Source organism: Prionailurus viverrinus, chromosome D4 (assembly GCF_022837055.1).
Source record: "Prionailurus viverrinus isolate Anna chromosome D4, UM_Priviv_1.0, whole genome shotgun sequence".
Taxonomy (NCBI): Eukaryota; Metazoa; Chordata; class Mammalia; order Carnivora; family Felidae; genus Prionailurus; species Prionailurus viverrinus.
In genome coordinates, this window is record NC_062573.1 from 16,001,344 (window position 1) to 16,023,746 (window position 22,403).

A 22,403-nucleotide genomic window follows, 5' to 3' on the forward strand; every position below is an offset into this window, starting at 1 on the left:
CTATGTCCCGACTGTCCGCTTGTAGAATGCTTTAATCTTGGTGTTTTCTGTGAAGTTTTTATATAATCTGTTCAGAATGACTGCATGTAATTGAGGAACTTAATACACCCAAAGTGGTTTTATCTGATAGTGTCCCCTGTGTGGTACAGAGTGGCAGAGAGGGGGCCCGCTGTGAGCTCTGTTGCTTTCTGGTGGTAGAGCCACAAGTTTTGCAGACTTGTAAGGTCAACCTTTGTGTTTGTACTTCATGGACTACTGACTGGAGCCACTGATTGGCTGGCTTCCTATGGTGGTCAGCTAAAATGATTATAATCATTAATTTTGAAGAATGAGGGGTGGTGCGCAAGATCTGCCGTTGAAGCCTAATATTTGAAAATAGTAAATTGCTGCTATTAATTGGTATTGTCATTGTCCCTTTCTTGTAGGTGGTGTATGACGGACTTTTTGGTACAAATACAAATTCAAAATTGAGAACGTTATCCTTGCAGTTTGTGCATCACATTTGTATAACGTAAGTTTTTTCAACTATTTGACTGTAAGATTTCAAACTGTTGGAATGATCAGATGTTTCAAGTATTTCTTTCCTATCCAGAAAGAAATCCATGTTTGCTCATCTTAAAAAAAAAAAAAAATTGTAGGTTTCAATAGATTATTTTAATTTATTTCAGTTGTGTCTCATTATTTGAAGTAATCATCTGAAAAGATAAATAATAACGAGATTTTTATCTTGCTTTGTGTATGTGTGCTATTTTTTTTAAAGTTGTCCAGAAATCAAGATTAAGCCCCTAGGTCCAATGCTTTTGAATGGCCTGACCAAGCTAATCAATGAATATAAAGAAGTAAGTGACTTGTCTTTTACATATTGTTAACAGCTTCTATTTTAGAATGTTATCCACCTTTCTGGTCTACATGTTGGTTTAGTTAGTTACAGTTTGCTGTTGTTCCATCATTTCTAGCATTTTTACTTGAAGTGGTACAAATTTCAGAAATTACTGCCACCTTTTGCTTTTTTTTTTTTTTTTTTTGGAACTAAGTGTTAAAAAAATTGATATGAATTTTGAGAGGTCTTATCTTTTTTAAAGCATTTGCACTTTATTCTGCTTTTAGGCACTATGCAAAAATGGAATGGAAAGAATTAAATTTTATTTTATGATTTGTTTTCATGTGGATGTTTATTTGGATTTGCTTAGATTCAGAAATAGTGTTAATTCTTAAGGGCTGAGCTTTCACCTATTCACAATTCTGTAACAACATGCATTCAGTAAGTTTTTGATTCCTTAAGCTCAGTGAGATGAGGCTTCCTTGAAACCAAGTGTTTTGAATCCTGTTTGTCCTGGCTGTGTCCCTCGTGCCATGCCGTCTTCATTAGTTCAGGTGAATTTGCTAAAGAAAGTAAGATTTAAGAACTCTAGTTAGCGTTATTTTCCTAAGTCTGAGCTACACACAAATGCATGTTTGCAGTGGTATAGTCACTAAGATCCTGGCATTTGGAGTTAGAATTGAGTTTGAATCCTAGTTTTGTCCTTTGATGAGTGGCTTAAAGTCTTTGGAGCTCTGCTCTTGATTGGAAAAATAATACCTCTTCATTGGATTATTGTGAAGATTAAAGGAGATCACACACCATTATCGACGCACTGAATGCACATTAACAGGTATTATTAGTGAAAAGTCATTCTTTGGTGTGCAGTTGTGTTTTGGGGGCTTGGCTCTCCTGTCTTTTATTGAATAGTATTTGTGTGGTTTTTGAGGCCTAAGGAACCTTCCAGGTTATTTTTATGGCATGGATAGTCAGATGCTTGGGATCGTTGGTAGAAATAAAAGTGCTTTTGGGTTTTTAGGGGAGAATTTGTATATTTAAAAATAGATTAGAGAGGCCAGGTAAAACCACAGGGCCCCGATCCTTGTACTTGGAGATGACACCTGCCTGTCTTCCCAACAGATGACTCCTTAAGAGTGTCCATTTAGGTGCAGAAGAGTGAGCCCTATGCTAATTGTATAAACTTCAGCTCACAGAGGGGTTACTTTGTTTTGAGGCATCAGACTATTGGCTTTCATAAAATTTCATAAAAATTCTGTCTGTCTGAGGAGGGAACCTCACTCTCTTGATGACTGTGATCCCTTTAATTTTTTATAATGGAAGATATGAGAGGAAGCTGTTTGTTATGCCGACTTGTAGGTAATTGTTCTTCGCTTAGCTTATCACAGTTTTGGGTTAGAGATGGAGGACCTTAGTATGTGACCAGTGGTGAATTTTCTGCTAAGTTCAGCTGTTTTCCCAGTGTGTTGAAGGTGAATTTTGGTGTTTGCAGGTTACATAGTGTTGCAAATACCCTGAACTTAGCACAACTAAGAGAAACCTTTCATTTATGACATCTGCATTTCCTTTTGGAGTGAGTTGGGGATGCAAAGTTTCATTTTTGTTTTTCCTTTTCCTTTTAGTAGTGTGATGATTCTGGGTTTGGATTTTTTTGTTGGTTTGTTTTGTTCAGATGTTAATATCTTGTAGTTAGGCAGAGTGAGACCAGGTTTAACAAGGAGTAAAATAATGCATGTAATTGCAGCAAAAATGTTTTGCTGTTTACTGTATTTTTTGTTTTGTCTGTTTTTTGTTCTTTTTTTTTCTTCTTAATTTCAAGGACCCTAAGCTACTGTCAATGGCATATTCAGCTGTTGGAAAACTCTCCAGGTGAGTAAACTCTTCTTCAGTGAGAGATATCCTGTTGGCAAACTAAGAGAAATTATGTGGCATTTAATAATAGATGGAGAATAATTTTTTTTTCTGATTTTGAAAGGAAATGTATTTAAGCCATAGGTTGTTTAGAAATGTTTTCCTTGTAGTAGGAAAATGATGTGAGATGTTTCAATTTACATTTGAAGGTATGTTTCCATATTAAATGGTAGTCTTGAAATGATATTTTGAACTGGATTGTGTCATGATGGGTTACTTTTTCTTGCACCCTGGAGACATTTGATTGATCTTAAGTGTTCTTGTGGCTTCTTTATTACCAGTCTTTATAATCCCAGTCATCAAGGTTTATCTCTTTGACTCTCTTTTCTGATAGTACTATATTATGATTCTGGGTGGCCCTGTTTCCAAAGGTGGATTTTTTCTTTTTTTCCTGCTTAGTATGATTTCCTTTTTCTACTTCCTCCTGGTTTCCTCTTCCTTCACTATATTTCAAAGCAGGGAGATAGAGGTACAGCACCCTCAGTAGCACCATATGGTGCTTCTGTCCATGGTACAGGTTTTGTACTGGCCCATGTAGATTGGGTCTTGCTCTTCTGTACTGTGCAGGGAAAGGATCTTTGGGGCTCAGAAAAAAGCCACCCTAGATCCCCCGATACCGCACTTGTCCGATAGCCTTTAGTTTAAATAGCAGTTTAGTCTTAATTGTGTTTTTTTTTCCTATTAAAATCAGAAATGCTAACTGAATGCATGGAATATTGTAAAGGGAATATCTGGACAGTATGTATTTAAATCATGGTTACTTGGATTAGAGGGCTGAAGAATTAAATATTTGCTTTAAAAAGTATTTGGCTCTTTGGGGGAGGTAATCTAATGATGCTGACATTGTGTTCAGAGATGAAAATGCAATTCAAGAAAATTTTCATTTAGTTGCATTTTCTTGCAACCTTGTGGAAATGTATGATCATAACAATGGTCTTATATTCTCTTACAGTCGAATGCCCCATTTATTCACTAAGGATATAGCTCTTGTGCAGCAGCTTTTTGAAGCCCTGTGTAAGGTAGGGAAACACCTGGCAAGTTTATGCTTTCCATTTGGATGCTGACCTGGACACCTGACAGGAGGGAAATGCTATTTTTATCATACTTATAGGAAGAGCCTGAGACTCGGCTTGCTATTCAAGAAGCGTTATCTATGATGGTTGGAGCTTACAGTACTTTGGAGGGAGCACAGCGAACTCTCATGGAGGCACTTGTGGCTTCATACTTAATAAAGGTAGGTCCAGCTATGTGAACTGGAGAGGTTGGCAATATAGACATTTTACATTTTTAAGAACAAAATTTGAATTGCTTTTCTCCTTAACTATCTTGACAAGTAAGAAGAATATTTGCTTTCATTTGGGCTGTGCTTTATGATTGATTTTTTTTATTAAAAAATTTTTTTTTAATGTTTATTTTATTTTTGAGAGAGAGAGAGAGAGAGACAGAGCGTGAGTGGGGTAGGGGTAGAGAGAGGAGACATAGGATGGGGAGCAGGCTCCAGGCTTTGAGCTGTCAGCACAGAGCCTGACATGGGGCTTAAACTCATGAACTGTGAGATCACAACCTGAGCCGAAGTCGGCACTTGATTGACTGAGCTACCCAGGGGCCCCTATGGTTGATTTTTGATACTTTGTGATGGGAATATGATTTTAGGGAAGAGGGAGTGGTGATATTCACAGAGAGAGGCTTTATGTTTAAAGCCTTTCATGTTGGGAAACTGTTCTTAATGTTGTGTTTTCCCAAGTTGGAAGTCTTTTGTCTTACCTGGTAGTTGAACCCTACAGTCCACTGGCTAAGCCGGAGAGAAAGACAAATTTTATACATTATAATGAGTGTGTAGGAAGTAAGCCAGTACCATCATACATACTCTTCTTCCTTCTAGACTTTATTTGGCTGTCATGGTTGTTTGTAGAGAATTTTGAGTTATCTATATGTACTCAATATGTACATGCAACATGTATATGCAATATATATTATACAATAAAAAATAATATGTATTTGCTGTGGTCAGTTCTTTGTCCTCCATTTCTAGGAGTAGAAAGGGAGATTAGAAGAGGGAATGATGTCAAAAAGTCTTAGTGTGATTAATATGTTGTGTCCTACTGAAATGTGGCTGGCATATTTAATATATTCATATCGAGGGAATTACTGAAGGTTCAGAAAGGTATCTGGTTTCTATTGAAATATGACAGGATTATTATATACACTTAAGAAAATTACTGTATGTAGAGTTCCATTGTCAGATGCTCTTGTACATGGTTCATAGTCATATATTGTGGACAAAGAAGTGCAGGCTTTTTGGAAACTCATTAGAATACTTAAGACTTTCCCTAGGTAACCTTACAAGGATGCATGATGCTTGTATAATGCATGTGGGTGCTGGTTGTACCTACACGGATAAAATCATGTAACAGTATTACTACAGCAAAGCTAATTTATATTCTTAGACTACACTGAAAGCAACCAGACTGTAGGCTGAATCATACGAACTAGTCCTTAATATCATTGCTGTTTATTGTAGCTCAAGGAATGATAAAGAGCAAGATAGACCTGAATGTAGGACAGTATCTGTTTCTTACTATCGCTCTCCTCTCACGATGTTAGGTTTGTGACTAAGAGAAGGACCTGGGGCGGGGGAAGTGCATGAGAATAAGGCTTTTCAGAATAAAGATTCTTCAACTGCTTCTCCGGTTGAACTTTGTATTCATAGATACTTAATCTATTTAAGTTCATTGCATATGTTTACGTAGTTGAAACTGCTTTGGAGTCTGTTTTAACTAGAGCTAATCTGAAAAATTTGGACATATTTTGCTCCAAATTTGTAGAGATTCCAAGTAACCTCTGTTTGTGTTCGCTGCAGAATGTCTTAATTTCATTCATGTGACTAACAGTTTGAGAATTGGGGAAGCAGGGGTGATGGCCAGAAACTGCAGTGACCTTGGTCCCAAAGTTGGGCTGAGGATGTGCACGTACAGAGAGATTCTCTGGCTATGTATGGTCTTGGTGGGTCTTCCTGCTTTACTTGGAGGGTCCTTTTAGATCATAAAAGTACTTTTTAAGTGATGTCACTTTCCAAAGCTTCTAAACAACTTGATTAAAGATTTTCAACACATGATTTGTCTTTATTTATTTAGACATACTTCCTAAAATAGCAGTTTTAATTTTGATTGTTTACAATTAAGATGACTTACCTTGACTAGAATGAATTGTTGCTAATTGAGTTCTTCTTTTTTTAAAATCCGTATGTGTTTGTGTGTACATGAATTCATGTGTCAAATAGCCTGAAGTTCAAGTTCGACAGGTGGCTGTGAAATTTGCTAGCACGGTGTTTCCCTCAGATCATATACCGTCCAGATATTTGCTCTTACTAGCTGCAGGAGATCCGTAAGTTTCAAAAGGTGTTAATTTGAATTTGGGTTCATTTAAAATTATTTGAAAATTACTAAAATTTATATTGTTTTTAACGTTGGTCTATGGAATTTAGAAGCAATTTATTAAAGAGTTAAAAATATGGCCCTTGATATGATAGAGACCTGTAGTTATACCCTATCTTGTTTATTTCTGGGCAAGCCACATAACTGTTCAAATCTCAAGATATTTCCAAAGAGAAGTAATTTCTTTTTTTAAAATTTTTTTTTTCAACATTTATTTATTTTTGGGACAGAGAGAGACAGAGCATGAACGGGGGAGGGGCAGAGAGAGAGGGAGACACACAATCAGAAACAGGCTCCAGGCTCTGAGCCATCAGCCCAGAGCCTGACGCGGGGCTCGAACTCACGGACTGCGAGATCGTGACCTGGCTGAAGTCGGACGCTTAACCGACTGCGCCACCCAGGCGCCCCCAAAGAGAAGTAATTTCTTGCAGTGTATTTTATGACTTTTTTCTTAGATAGCCGAGAACGTATTTAAGACATTTTCTCAGAACCCCAGCTGTCAAATAAAATTGCTGTTCTTAATCATCAAATGATCATTTTGCCATTATTGAAATTAATTTTTTATTTTTATTTGTCTTTCTGAAAGACGAGAAGAAGTTCATGGAGAGGCACAGCGAGTATTAAGATGTCTTCCTGGTAGAAACAGAAAAGAAAATGCTTCTAAGCAGATGCCTTCTTTCCCAGAAATGGTGTATTATATTCAAGAAAAGGTATGGCATTTAACTTGAGAAAATTAGCGTGGGTCATATAATGAATGATAAAAATAAACGCATTTTTAGGTGACATATTTGAAATGTCATTGCTAAATGTTGAATAGTAGTAAGGTTTTTAACAATGTTAATATTTACAGTAGAGGAAGAGAATACAAAATGAAGAAAATGTAATTCTCAAAATTGATTTGTTTTGCCCCATTCTGAATTACTTATAATTCCTTATATGCTCTTTAACATTCTGGCTAGGTTTAAAAATTTTCCCCTTGGTATGACATTCTTAAACATAGGTCTCCTTTTTTATTTTTTGAGAGAATTATTTAGGAACCATAAGTTTAAGAATACTCCAGGAAATAGGTCAGATTTTTTCCACTCTGATCATAGGAGGGCATCACATCTGCTTTTGCAAACCTCCCATGTGTGCGCAGTTCTCTCTGCTGGTGGATCAGACAGAGTGTTGGCTATCGTGACCCCCCAGTCCTGATCCTGGCCCTCTTTTTACATCAGTGTTTCTTTGAGTATGCTGGTAGTCCTAGCTTTCTGCTCAGACAGATATCTTAAGGGAGTTGGAGGTCAGGACTAGGTAGCCATAATTCTCTATAGCACAGTCACATTTGTGGTCAGAAGATGCTTTTGTGCACATATTTTCCTCTTGCTCCATTAGTAATGAAAATAACGGGCCTGCAGTGGCCCGAGGTGACTGTTAATAGATGCCTGGAGCAGTTTATTCTTTTTAAACAAGCAGTAAACACGCCAGGAGAAAAGGAGAGAAAAGCCAGGAAAAAAAGCACCACACCTGTCATTTAGGGTTTGAGGGACATGTGCAGTCAGCATGATTGATGGAAAAATGCTGTGACTAGAAAAAAACTGTAGCAAACAATAATGTAGTTAGAAATACAATTGTGTTTGAATTGAGGAGGGGCACATGTGCTCCATTTTTTAGTAATAGTGTTTGTTTTTGGCTTATTTTTATCAGGCTTCCCATCGAATGAAAACTCCAGCCAAGTACATGACTGGGACCACTGTCCTTCCGTTTAACCCAGCGGCCTTTGGAGAGGTGGGACTGGGATAGGTTTCCATTTCTCTCTCTCTACACATTCTGAAAGATCATGTCACACCCAAAGAGATGTCCGAACTTTTTTGTGTTCTACATAAACCCATATTGTGATGTCATTGTTTTTCACCAGGTTGTTTATTAGCAAAAAAGCGTTTGGTAATTGGTATTATTTGTTTGTTTATTTATTTATTTATTTATTTATTTAAGTTTTTAAAAAGTTTATTTATTTTGAGAGAGAGAGTGAGAACGGGGGAGGGGCAGAGAGAGGGGGAGAGAAAGAATCCCAGGCAGGCTCCGTGCTATTGGTACATAGAGCCCGATGTGGGGCTTGATCTCATAAACCGTGAGATCATGACCTGAACCAAAATCAAAAGAGTTACGATGCTTAACTGACTGAGCCACCCAGGTGCCCCTTGGTAATTGGTATTATTTTAATTCATGGTGGAGTCTTTAAGTATATTTAGCTCAGTGAGATTCTCTTTGTGGAGGAACTGGGTGCTCTGCATTGATTATTGTTGTTATTTTCAGCAAATTATTACAGCAAATTAGATTTGAATTTAAAGCCAACAATATGCCGAGGTTGTTTGGGTTATCTATTTAGGTCATTGACTTGCACTAATTAAACAACAGGAGGTAATCTTGTTCAGAGTGAGTAAGAATACCCACGGTGGAATTGTCACCTGTCCTATTTTAGCTCTCAAGGGAAGAACTTCCAGAGGACTCCTTGTTAGCCAGTTTGTATCACAAGTTTTTGTGGTGTTGTCTCTACTCTTTGGTAGATGGTACGAACCCATATTCTCAAATTCTTACGTTGGTAGAGGTTAAATACAACTGGAGTTCTACAGGAATAGATGATTTGCCCCAGGTTTCTGCTCACTCTCTCTCTCTCTCTCTCTCCCCCTTTCTCTCTCTGTCTCCCCCCCCACCTCTTTTAAAAAATAACGATTTTGTTGTAATTGTTTAGACTTTAAAAAAGTTGAGTTTGCATTTTAACTCCATTAAACTCCACTAAAAACACTCTTTGGATTTATAAAAGCTTGTTATGTAAACTGTGCTGCATTACTGTAGTTTCAGTTAACTTACTGAGTCATGTTTTCCAGCTTTTGTGAGGATTGTCGAATAGCTTTATGAGGGAGGGTGGGGAAATGAAGCTAGGAAAGTGTCCTTTTGCAGCACACCCTCCCACACTGACTTCTTGAGGAGCTTGACTGCTTTTCCTCCTTCTGCTTTCAGATCGTCCTGTACTTGCGCACGTGCCTAGCGCACAGTGCGGGAGTGGTGCCCACCTCCCAGAGTTTGGCCGATATGCAAGATCACGCCCCAGCCATTGGACGCTACATACGGACTCTGATGTCAGGTAGCCAGGCGACATCCTCATCATCTTCCAAGAGTGGAGAGACCAACCCTGTTCAGATCTACATTGGCCTGCTTCAGCAGCTGCTGGCAGGTGTTGGAGGTAGGTGGTTGTGCGGCTGAGGACAGATGGTAAAGCACTTAGGCAAAAATCTAATCTTAACTCTCTTCACTCCTGTACCTGAACATTAGTCTTTGTTTCTTTTCTAAACTTACTTGATTCATCCTGGATGCACTGTTACTCCTTCAGAAAGAAATGCTAACAATAGATAATGTTTTTTACTTTGGAAGTGGGTATGTAGAATGGTATATCTTTTTATAGGTATTTAGTCTGTAAACTTGCTGTATTGAATCACATACTGGATTTAAGTTGATTTTTGTTTTGTAGAACTGGGAGATGCCTTCCAAAGCAGGGGCCTTATACTTAAAAGGAATTTAGTGAACCCTGTGTGTTTACCACTTTTCTTGAAGCTAAAACAGAATTCTGTCTCAATTAGGTTTGCCAGTCATGTACTGTCTACTGGAAGCTGTCTCTGTGTATCCAGAAAAACTGGCTGCCAAATTTGTAGACAAAACAGAATGGATAAAGGTACATCTTATGCATGTACATTTCTCTTTGATTCTGTATATTTTTCACTGTAGTCTTAGGATTTTGTCTTCCTGCTAGTGTTGCTATGACCATTCCTACCTTTGGGCCATTTTGAAAACTCTCCTACCAAACACTTCCTGGGAAGCATGTTAGGTTAGTGTATCTCAATGATCCATCTAGATGAGAGTGAGAGATGAATTGAGAATCATATAGATAAAAAAAAATTATGTTTTTCTGTTTTAAAAGTTAAAAAAAATAGATTTGTAGTTTAAATAAAAAATATGTGGGGCACCTGGGTGGGTCAGTCGATTAAGCGTCTGACTCTTGATTTCAGCTTAGGTCATGATCTCAAGGTTCATGGGTTCAAGCCCTGCGTCAGGCTTCACGCTGACAGCACAGAGACTTCTTGGGATTCTCTCTCTTCCTCTCTCCCCCCACCGTCCCCTCTCTCTTTCGTTCTCACTCTTACTCTCAAAATAAACTTAAAAAAAAAAAAACTGGTTGCCTTATGATAGTGGAATAATAGATCATTTAAAAAAATATGTAAACTGTCTCCTTTCTGTAACTGTCTCCTACTTACCCAAATCTCCCTATTTCCTGCCCCTTCCCCTCTCACCTGACATACATAGGTCATCACTTACTTATATATGGTGTACTTTCTCGAGTATACTTACACACATACACACAGATAAAAGTAAGCATTTTTAAGTTATTTCCTTCTTTTACACAAAAGGTGCATAGTTTTCACACTGTTTTATTGTTGTTGTTGTTTCACGTTTTTTAAAAATTTCACACCATGTTGTATCTTACTTCTTTCGCTTAAAGTTAAAATGTGTAGGCACTCCTGTGGAACTACAGAGAGGATATTGTCTTTAATGGCTTCATTTTTTCCATTATATAAATGTGCCATAATTTATTCTAGAGCCCCACTGATGGTCAGTTAGGGTGCTTCCAGTTTGCTGCAGTGAACAGTCTATCATTTTGAATATAAGGCAGTATATTTTTTAGATGGATTCCCTAGAAGTGGAATTGAGGACATAGGCTTAGCATTTTTGAGGGATACAAGCATCCTGCATATGAGCAGTACCAGTTTACACTCCCACCAGCCATGTAGGAGAGTGTTCTTGTCCCATGCTCACACCAAAAGCATTGCCAGGTTTAACAAAGAAAAATTCAAGATGCTCAGTTAAATTTGAATTGCACTGCAAAGTGAAACATTGTTTTTAGTACAGGTATGGCTCATACAGTTTCATATACCTCTTGTGCCACCTAATGCAGTTCTTTTTGGAAAATGGAACTTGAGTTATGGTAAAATGTACAGATTATCTCTTAGTGTGAAAGCATGAATGTAATATACCAAGAGGTGTGAGTTTTGCACTTTTCTGGAAAATCTGGTCTCATGAAATCGCTTCTGGCTTAAAAGGTTTTTTTTATTCCTTGTGAATATTTGCTGATTGTAAAATGATGTCAGAGTTTCTGACTTTTGATCATGTAGATCAGGGGTCATTAAGCTGTGGTTCATGTACCAGATCTGGCCTGCCTCCTGTTCTTGTATGGCCTGCAAGCTTAGAATGGTTTTCATATGTCAGTTTAAAAAAATTTTTTTTAAAAAATTTTTAACGTTTATTTATCTTTGAGACAGCGAGAGACAGAGCATGAACAGGGGAGGGTCAGAGAGAGGAGGAGACACAGAATCTGAAACAGGCTCCAGGCTCTGAGCTGTCAGCACAGAGCCTGACATGGGGCCCAAACTCATGGACTGCGAGATCATGACCTGAGTCGAAGTCGGACGCCCAACCAACTGAGCCACCCAGGCGTCCCTAAAAAAATTTTTTTATGTTTATTTATTTTTGAGAGAGAAAGTGCGAGTGGGGGAGGGGCAGAGAGAGAGGGAGATACAGAATCCGAAACAGGCTCCAGGTTCTGAGCTGTCAGCACAGAGCCTGACGCGGGGCTCGAACCCATGAGTGTGAGATCATGACCTGAGTCGAAGTCGGACGCTCAACTGACTGAGCCACCCAGGCGTCCCTTCGTATTTTAATTTTTTTTAAATTATTTTTTTAGAGAGAGAGAACGTGTATGAGCAGGCAGGGGAGGGGCAGAGAGAGATAATTTTAAGCAGGCTCTACACTCAGCATGGACCCAACACCGGGGCTCTACCTCATGACCCTGGGATCATGACCTGAGTCAAAATCAAGAGTGAGAGGCTCAACCGACTCAGCCACCCAGGCACCTCAGTTTTTAATTTTTAAATAGTTGGAAAAAAAAAAGATGAATAACATTTTCTGATACATGAGAATTATAGAGTCCATAAAGTTTTACTGGAACACATATATACCCTTTCATTTATCTGTTGCCTGTGGCTGCTTTTGTGCTACAGTGGCAGAATAGAGTTGTTGCAACACAGATCATAGGTCCCACAAAGCCTAGTTGGCCCTTTACAGAAAACATTTGTTGATCTCTGCTTTAATTTTTTTTATTTAAGTAATCTCTACACTCATGATGTTCGAACTCATGACCTGGAGATCAAGAGTTGGATGCTCCTCTGGCTGAGCCAGCCAGGCACCCTGACCTCTGTTTTAGATCATCTGTGTATTAATTCTTTGTGTTTTATATTTTTGATGAAAAGGCATAGGACATTTTGATATATAATTCAGCTTTTTAAAATAATAGCCTATTGTGTTATTTTCTTGCAGATACCAATAGATTGAATATATCGTATTATTAATTTTAAATGTCAGATGTTGTCAGTAGGAAGATGATTGCATATGATGTATATATTTGTTTCTTACACCACTCAGAGTCTGATGAATAGCAGTAAAGAAGAGATGCGTGAACTGGCAGCATTGTTTTATTCTGTGGTGGTGTCTACAGTGTCTGGAAATGAGTTGAAGTCAATGATAGAACAGCTTATAAAGACTACAAAAGACAATCATGTATGTTACCAGTTTTGTCTTTATTCTTTTTTGGGGGAGATGGCAGAGCTTTCCAAAAGCATCTGTTTTTAGGTTTCGTCTTCTCATTTCTAAAAGGAACTTTTATGATTGTGAAGAGTGAGATAGATGATAGATAATACATTGATTAATTCATTCTGTGCAACAACTTTGAGTACCTTGTGTCTGATTTAGGTGCTGAATTTTAGGTGCTGGGAATTCAGTAAATACATGAGGATCCCTAGTACTATAGGTGCTCAGAAATGTTAGTTCCTTTTTCTTTCCCTATCTACTGGTGCCTCTCATTGTGCCTTTTCTATCAGAAAGCATGTGCTTGCAAACATTCAGACCTCAACTTTGTGTTTAGAGGTTTTAGCAGTTAGAAATAGTATCTGCTCATTGTATTTTGTTGGCAGTAGGGAGAAGTTAGGCTTAAAGATTGTGGTAATGTAGTTATGTAAGTGCTCTAAGCTAGAAGAATGTATGGGTGCTACAGGGGGGCCTGCAGGAGAGCCCCTTCACACCGACATGGAGTGGGTGTAGGATTAGGGAATTACTTGAAGTGAGTCAAGACCCAGCTTGCCTTCTTAGAATTCTTGAGTGTTAGAAACCCCAGATTCATTAGTATTCGGTCGAATCTCAAATGATCACTTTGTTGTCTGGCTTTATGTTTTATTGGAGATGACTGTAAGAAACATAGTTATTTCGGTGCATTCTTGCATGTGTGAGAGAGTGACAGACACGTATGCTGTTGTGTGGTTAAATTCAGAGCCCAGAGATACAACACGGATCCTTGCTTGCATTGGGGTTCACAGTAGGAAGATATTTGGCTAAGAAGAAAATGAGAATGGCCGAACAACAAGACCTGGAGACAAATGCCGATTTCCTGCCTGACCAGGAGGAGCTCATTCAGAGTGCCACCGAAACGATAGGTAATGAATACGCTCATACTGACTTGGATGTTGCAGTGTCTGAATTAGGTTAAAATTTAATACAGCATTTTAGTTTCTTTTTGCAGCATTGCATTTTAAAGGCACAAGCCTTTTCACAATACCTTACTTAGTGTTAGATAAATTCTGTGTTTTTAATAGCAATGAAAGTACTCTAGTTTTTCTGTATATTTTTTCCTATACATAGGTTTCAGTATGACGGAGGTGATATTTCCTCATGGGAAAAACCTTAAACATTTACCAGAGTACAGTGCTGTCTACCTAATTTCTATGTTGTTTTGTTACTGAGTAAATGCTAACAAATTATCAACTAGAGGGAAATGCAGACTTTGATTTGTTGTGCTCTCTTTAAAACAATCTCAAGTACCTTGCTGCTTGCCCTGGATCCCAAGAGCAAAAGTGTATTCTTCTCAGTTTTGTCTCAATGTGCTTTCAGGCTCGTTTTTGGACAGTACGTCGCCCCTCCTGGCAATTGCTGCCTGTACAGCCCTGGGTGAAATTGGCAGAAACGGTCCCCTCCCAATCCCCAGTGAGGGATCTGGCTTCACCAAATTGCATCTTGTAGAAAGCTTACTGAATAGAATACCCTCCAGTAAAGAAACAAATAAGGCAAGTTTCTTTTTTTTCCCTTCCTTTCTGAAATTCTTTCTATTTGTAGATACATAAATGAGCAAAAACACAGTTGTAATGAGGATAGAGGGCCATGCAGCTGGAGGAAGGATTTAATATAAAAGAGAATGATACAGGAAGTCTAGGTGACTGTTTAATTTTGAGTTAAGGGTGGTTTTGTTCAGCCTTTCTGCATGCACCATTTGGCCAAGCTGCTCCAATGTAGGCCCATACCTGTTAGGATTTGGGTAAAGAATTAAGTGCATCAGGTAGTTCTTTTGTCCTGCAAACAATGGATAATAAAGTGTTAAATAGTTTGTAAAGTGTTAAATAGTTTTATCACGTTTGTAATTTTAGAACAACTCTAAATCTTAATCTCTGACAGCCGATTTGGTTTTAAGAAATCTGGGCATTAGTAAGAGGGTTGAGTAATATCTGAGGAGAGGGACTTTTATCATTTTTAAGTTTCAGATAAACATTTTCATAAAGTTAAAAACATTATATTTGTGATCAGAGTACCTCAGTGTTGAAGTATAATATGATTTAATGAGCAGATAAATCAACTTTCTACAAATTTAATAGACACATAAGCTTATTCTTTTTAAGTTTATTTATTTTGAGAGAGAGAGAGAGAGAGAGAGAGAGAGAGAATGAGTGGGGGAGGGGCAGTGAGGGAAGGAGAGAGAGAATCCCAAGCAGGTTCTGCAGTGTCAGCACAGAGCCTAATTTGGGGCTTGATCTCCCCCATTGTGAGATCAAGACCTGAGCTGAAATCAAGAGTCAGATGCTTAACTGACTGAGCCACCCAGGCACCCTTTTTATTCTTTTTTTTTAGAGAGAGAAAGCACAAACAGGAGAGAGAGAGAGAGAGAATGAATCTTAAGCAGGCGCCATGTTCAGCACAGAGCCTGATGCGGGGCTCAATCCTGTGGTCCTGGGATCATGACCTGAGCTGAAATCAAGAGTCAGATGCTCAACTGACTGAGCTACCCAGGCACTCCCATAATCTGATTCTTGATCTGGACACCGTTTAAAACTTCCTGAGAATGTCACAGTGTAGTTTTTGTTAGCTGTTATTAACTAATTAGTGATTATCAACCCTTGGTGAGCACTTATAATGTGTCAGGTGTGTGCTTGAGTGATTCGCATACATTAATTAATTGAATTCTCTGAAAGGTCTAGTGAAGTAGGTACAGTTGTCATCTCTGTTTTCCCAGATGAGGAAATAGAATCACAGAGAGGTGGAGTATCTTGCCTAAGGTTACATATCTGTAAAGGCTGCTAATATGGTCAAGCTGTGAGTTGATCTTAGGTCACCCAGGCCCAGAAACCTACATTTATAGACAGTTTGAAGGATAATAAACCTACTTAGAGGCTTTCTTCTTTCTTCTTTTGCAGCCACGGACCCTTAATGAACTCAGTTTTATGTCTTTCTACCTCCAGTGTCTTATAAACATAATTATGTAAAATTGGATACTTTTAAGAAGAAACTTGCGTGTATAAGTGCTTTAGCCAGCCTACTCCTCCCTGTCCTCTCATTTTGGAAACACTGTTCTCTGATAAAGCTGTTATGTACTTTGTTTAAAAAAATTTTTCTGTTCTTTTAGATGAAAGAACGAGCAATCCAAACACTGGGTTATTTTCCAGTTGGGGATGGAGATTTTCCTCACCAGAAGCTCCTCTTGCAAGGTCTGATGGACTCTGTGGAGGTATTTATATTGCTATCTGATTGTTATTCAGAAAAAGGCATTTTTTTTTTTAAGCTGGAGTTTTGTATGCTATGAGATTTTAAATTAAACTTTTATTCATTTATTCACCAAGTACTTATTGAGTACAAACCAGCCTTGGGCTTACCACTTCGGTAGGCATAGCATTGACTAAATCACCTATGTGGGAAAATCCTCTCCTCATAATTATTGAGTAAAGCCCAGTGCATTGTGGGTAGAAAAGGACACTTAACGCAGTGAACTAGATGTGGGAATTGGATGCTGGTATTCCAGTTGCTCTTGAGTTGGATGGCCTAGCTTCTGTCTTCTGGATAAATTTCTAGGGTAGTTGGGAAGACCAACAAATGGGCAGCTGCTAGGCCTGTGTCATGAATCTTAACAAGACCTGATATGGACCCTCATCTAGGCTTGATTCTCGTCACTTACTCACATTTTTGTACACCAGACTCTTTGTCCTTCTTTGCTCTGAGCTTTTGAAAGACTAATACTTCCTTTCTTGGGTTGCGCTGAGCCCCTTGAAAGCCATCAAACTAGAGTAGATTCTTCATTTATTGGGCTCTCATGATTCTCCAAACTTTGTCTTCACAGCATTTATCACAGTTTCTAATTGCCCACTAGACTGAGGCAAAGTCTATTTTGATCCCCATTATGAAACAAGTGCCTGGCAGTGTGATTGGTAGTAGTAGGACCTCAATAAATGAACAAAGAGACATTTGCATAGAAGCCAGTAGACTCACAAAGGAGGGTATGAGTACTTCTGTTTGGGAGACTTATGTTAGGGTTTTGGAGGTGAGGTTCCTTTTGGGCCTGGAAGGATGGCAGGTAGACAGGAAGCTGATTGGGGTGAGGACTAAGGCCACTGAGTGACAGAGCCAGTGTTAGGATCCAGGTCTCTGGAATCATAATCCGGTATTTTTTTTGAATTTTTTTAATGATTATTTATTTTTGAGAGAGACAGAGCATGAGCGGGAATGGGGCAGAGAGAGAGGGAGACACAGAATCTGAAGTAGGCTCCAGGCTCTGAGCTATCAGCACAGAGCCCACTGCAGGGCTCAAACTCTGGAATGGCGAGATCATGACCTGAGCTGAATTCGGAGGCTTACCTGCCTGAGCTACCCGGGTGCCCCAATAATCCAGTATTTTTAATGTGAATTTTTTTGAGTATGAAATATACCCACATTAGGTTCTCCCTGGTGTCATTGACATTGTAACCTCTTGGGGAAAAGCTTACAGTGTCTGCTTTCTTACCTTTTTTTCTTTTTAAAAAATTCATGCGAGAGATGGATTTCCTCTAGTTTGATTGATTTTTGAGAGAAAGGGAGCATAAGTGTGGGAGAGGAGCAGAGAGAGAGAGGGAGAGAGAATCTTAAGCAGACTCCACGCTGTCATGGAGCCTGATGCAGGGTTTGATCTCATGATAGTGAGATCATGCATGACCTAAGCCGAAATCAAGAGTCGGACACTCAACTGACTCAGCCACCCAGGCGCCTCTCTTCTAGTTTTATTTAGATAAATGAAGGTTTGTTTGGATTATTAACTTGTTACTGAAGTTATTTTTTAAGAGTGTAGAAGGACAGAGATAATACGAAACGCTAGAAACATGATGGAGAGATTAAAGTTTAAGAATAGTGAGAAAGGGGTCGCTGTATGGCTCAGTGGGTTAAGCGTCCAACTCTTAATTTTGGCTCAGATAGTGATCTCATGGGTTGTGAAACTGAGCCCTGCACCAGGCTCTGCACTGACGATGCAAAGCCTGCTTGGGATTCTCTCTCCCTCTTTCTGCCTCTCCCCAACTCACGCTCTGTCTCTCTCAAATATAAATAAACATTAAAAAATACATTTAAATATCCCAGAAATAAAGGATCATGAGATGAGATAAAAACAGGTACATGGGGATTCATTATATTAGTATTATCTTTACTTCTGTGAGAGACGGAGACAGAATCTGAAGCAGGCTCCAGGCTCTGTGCTGTCACCACAGAGTCCATAGTGGGGCTCAAACTCATAAACTGTGAGATCATGACCTGAGCCGAAGTCAGACACTTAACTGACTGAGCCAGCCAGGCACCCCTATTTCTGGAATATTTAAAGTAAAGTCTGGGTATCCTATCATTCATAAATGGAGTTAAGGAATTTTGTTTTTGTTTATAATGCCAGTTATGTTGTTAGTAACAATGGGAAAAACGTGTGATAAAGGGTACATAAAATGAATCCTTACTATGGGATCCCCTGTGTTGAGATACCTTTTCTCTGCTTAGAATTGCCAAAGCGGCTTTTGGCCAGGAAAGCTGTACAACTGAAGTCCTGAAATTCTTTTTCCTCAGAGTCGGAAGCTCTCAGCTCTTGACACCCCACCGAGACCAGAGTATTTAGTTGATTGAGCTTAGGAATGGCTACCCTGGTCTGTGTGCCGAGTTCTCCCAAAGGTCGCTATTTCCATGCTCCTCACGGGGACCCTCTGTTCTTCATTCTCTTCTTAGTCCCCACATTCTTAGCTCTTTTCCAGTTTACAGTAAACAGAAAAATGCTGAAGGGAGCTAAGACAGGCCCAATTCCATGTTGTCAGTGCAGTGATTCATGCTTGTGAAATGTGTCAAAATTTCTAAACCAAATTAAAAAAATTTGAGTCTATACTGTATAGAATTGTTTTAATGTTTGATTTTTGAAACAGTTTCAAACTTACAGTGCAGTGTAAGAATGATATAAAGAACTCCCATATACCCTTCATCTAGATACACCAAAATTTCACATTTTATCGCATTTGCTTTATCATTCTTTTTTTTTCTGAACCACTGGAGAGTAACTTGCAGACACCATGTAATTCAGGAGTGCAAAGAGGGAGGTGCTAATGAATTAATACATTGTAATGGCCGCTGTTTGTAGTGCAGTTACTGCACATGAGGATCCTCTGGAAACCTTAAACATATTACCGTCATTCCCTCCTCGCAGCCTGATGAGGCAGGTGATGGTCTTATGCCCGCATTACACACAAAGTTGAGACTCAGAGTTTAAATATGCCTGTGTGGCTAGTGAGAGACAGATTAGAATTTGCCCCGAGATCTGTGTGGTTTCACAGTCCGTGCCCTTTTCTCCAAAGTTACTGGTATCACTCTTCCAGCAGTTAAAAATCCCTGCTTAGTGGTTCTCTGCTGAGGGTGAAGAGTGCAGTGTGGTGTTGAGGTCATTCTCTACATTCTCTGTTCCCTCCCCTCCCCAGCCCTCCCCTGTGAGCCACCAGGTTAGGTGAGAGCAATCCAGTAAAAAGCGTAAACGCAAAGCATGTTGACAGGGTTGATACCAAACAGCCTTTGTGTGGAGATAGACGTCTTTGGGAAATGTTCTCGCTGATTTGCGGCTTTTGTTTCCTTCCATGCAGGCCAAGCAGATAGAGCTGCAGTTCACGATCGGGGAGGCCATCACCAGTGCTGCCGTAGGAACGAGCTCTGTGGCTGCCCGCGATGCCTGGCTGGTGACTGAAGAGGAGTATACTCCCCCTGCTGGTACGGTACCTGCAGCTCATCCCTTCAGAATCCAGGAACCCTTTCTGTTCTTGTTTGCACATTTGAAGCAAAAGAAAAAATGTATGCGTTCCATTTTAACTTTTTATAAAAATATTTATATCATTTTGGTTCAGTCAAGAAAAATAGTTGGTTAAAGGAGAGTGAACACAAAATGAACAAGAACTTCTTTGTTTAGTCCTTTGGCAAGCAAAGGAATTCGCTATGTTGTACCTTCAAGCTTAGGCTCTTTTCTGGAGGGTTGGGGTATTTAGCCAGTTTCAGAAGTCGCAACACAGTTACATTGCCAAGCTGTGTGTCCCTTAATCTTTTATCACATAATGAAACCTCAGGGTCTTCTGTTGGTGTTCCATGTACCTCTGCCTGGAGGGTCACTGGCTTTCAGTGACTATGCAGGAGAGGGAGGGTGTGGTTTCCGACTATGTGTCATAGATACTATGGTTTCATACGTCTTGTGGTTCGATTTCAGTTTGGAATTGAAAATGAATTCTGTTTCAGATACTGAACTATATTTTTAGTCATAAAAACAAAAGAAAAGTCACCTGATGTTTTATATGTTATCTTCTCAGTTAAGGAAATGGTAGTGTTTTCATGGTAATTGTTGCATTATGAATTGTATTTTATCATGAATACACTAGTTTTGCATTTTGCATTTTTGCATACTTCCGTGTTCACCTGTTTGTTAACCACCATAAAGAAATGTAAAGGGAATGGAAAGATATACTTTCACTTGCTATCTAATTAGGAGAGCTATAACTTGACAGAAGCTGATAGGGCTAATTCTCTGAGGCTTCTCTCAATGGGTATGAGGCCAGGTAAGGAGGATTGTCTATAAAGGGGAGAAGATACTAAAGGAAGGGAAGTGACCATTGTTAACAGGCAACCAGACTGGAAGTAGAAACTCGGAGTTTGCACATGAGGGGTGATGTTGGAGGCTTGAGAGTAGTGAGGGCTCATGACGCGGAAGAGCAGATCTGCTGTAAAAGCCATGTTTCTGAGTCCATGGATTTCTCTGTAGTGACTTAAGCAAATGAAGATTAATAGAGAGGTACCTATGCCCGTCTTCAGACTTACAAACTTCCTATGTCTCATGCTCTTCTTGGAAGAATTTGTTCTTTGGTTGGCTTGGCTCTTTGCTCATCCAAAAGAGTCTCAGTTAAATTGTCCATCAAGTGTTAAGGTTTGCTCCATCTTTGTGTGTTTAGGGAAAGGAGAGCATAAAATCCTGTGAAGTGGGTAATGATGACTTTTCGACCTGAATTTTGATCATGCATGTTTGTCATTCTCCTCTGAGTGCTACTCAGCTTTTTTGATGTCTTTTGTTGTAGTGTACTGATCTTGCTTTGAATAGAAGATACAGTACTGGAGAAGCTACTTAGGGCCTAGGTCTTAGCCATCTTAGCATCTCAAGCATGTAACACAGTACCTGGCACAGTGTGGGAATCTAATCAGAGCTTGTTTACTTGGTGATTGCAGCTGCTTAGGTGGCAGACCTACAGATAGCTGGAATTGTGGTTTTGGGAAGGTAAAGGAGAGATTGTATTTGCCTCTGAGACCTAGATTTATTTATTGAATGAGAGAGAGAATGCATGGGGGAGGGGCAGAAGGAAGGGGAGAGAGTGGATTCCAAGCAGGCTCGACGTGCAGCACAGATCCCAATGCACAGTGCAGAGCCCGATGCAGGGCTCGATCTCATGACTGTGAGGTCATGGATGAGCTGAGCTGAAATTGCGAGTCAGACACTTAACCAACTGAGCCGCCATGCAGGCATCCCTGAGAACTAGATTTATGTGACCAGTGAGGAATTAATAGCACCTGCCTCTGTCTTTTTTTTTTTAATGTTTATTTATTTTTGAGAGAGAGAGAGACAGAGAGACAGAGTGCAAGGAGGGGAAGAGCAGAGAGAGGGGGAAACACAGAATCGGAAGCAGGCTCCAAGCTCTGAGCTGTCAGCATGGAGCCCAATGCAGGGCTTGAACCCATGAACCATGAGATCATGACCTAAACCGAAGTCGGACGCTCAACCACCCGAGCCACTCAGGCGCCCCTGCACCTGCTTCTTTCTGTATCTGAATTCCTATGAAGAGGGGGATGTCCCCTAATAGAGCTCTACCTTTTTCAGGCCTTTTGTTGGCTTTGTGGGAGTCCTATTCTGGCTTTTTTTTTCCCCCCTTAGGAATGTTATCATTCTAGGGTCGTCTTCTAACCATTTCCTTCTTTCTGAAATCTTGTCTTACCTGTATTCTCCTTTCTTTTTGGTCTGGTTGGGTTGCATTTTCACCCAGGCCTTTACCATATCCCCAGCACTTTCTTGGAATATTTTTCACCTAGGTTTTGCAAGACTGTGTTTGCCTGTGTTTCTTCCTTACCTCTGACCTCTTCTCGTTGTCCTTCACTGGTCTTGTTCCTGCATACTCCTCACTGTGCTGGGATGTCCCAGTTCACTCACTCCAGTATATGTTGATGGCCCCCAAATGGATATCTCATCCTAGAACCATTGTGTTGTACTCCAGAACTATATTTCCATTAGATGTGTCCATACACAGGTCCCCTAGGCTCCACTGTAGCTAGATGCCTGACTCTGAAATCACCTCTTCCTCCTGTTGGCTTCCCAAGCCGTTTGCCCTCTTTATTTCCCAAAACTATTCTCTCTTTAGTCCCTATCTCAATTAAAAGTAACACTGTTTCTATCCAGTTTCCTGGGTAGCTGAAAATCCTGCTCTTACAGAGCTTTATATTAAGTGGGGAGTTGGCAAAAAGCAAATAAGAGAAACACACAACATGCTAAATGGTGA

The 22,403-nt window shown here is 39.6% G+C and overlaps 1 protein-coding gene across 4 annotated transcripts in view; it reads left to right on the forward strand.

The window, feature by feature from the left end:
* The window catches only part of ECPAS (Ecm29 proteasome adaptor and scaffold), a 106,819-nt gene that overhangs the window by 50,515 nt on the left and 33,901 nt on the right, over positions 1–22,403 (forward strand). For all 4 annotated transcript variants that reach the window (XM_047829461.1, XM_047829460.1, XM_047829459.1 and 1 more), the window contains 15 exons: positions 426–511; positions 761–839; positions 2,637–2,686; positions 3,681–3,747; positions 3,840–3,962; positions 6,009–6,112; positions 6,749–6,872; positions 7,849–7,929; positions 9,163–9,385; positions 9,780–9,871; positions 12,673–12,807; positions 13,574–13,736; positions 14,191–14,363; positions 15,971–16,072; positions 19,467–19,590. In XM_047829461.1, coding sequence (XP_047685417.1) covers positions 426–511; positions 761–839; positions 2,637–2,686; positions 3,681–3,747; positions 3,840–3,962; positions 6,009–6,112; positions 6,749–6,872; positions 7,849–7,929; positions 9,163–9,385; positions 9,780–9,871; positions 12,673–12,807; positions 13,574–13,736; positions 14,191–14,363; positions 15,971–16,072; positions 19,467–19,590 — 1,726 coding nt within the window. The remainder of the gene's footprint in view (positions 1–425; positions 512–760; positions 840–2,636; positions 2,687–3,680; positions 3,748–3,839; positions 3,963–6,008; positions 6,113–6,748; positions 6,873–7,848; positions 7,930–9,162; positions 9,386–9,779; positions 9,872–12,672; positions 12,808–13,573; positions 13,737–14,190; positions 14,364–15,970; positions 16,073–19,466; positions 19,591–22,403) is intronic.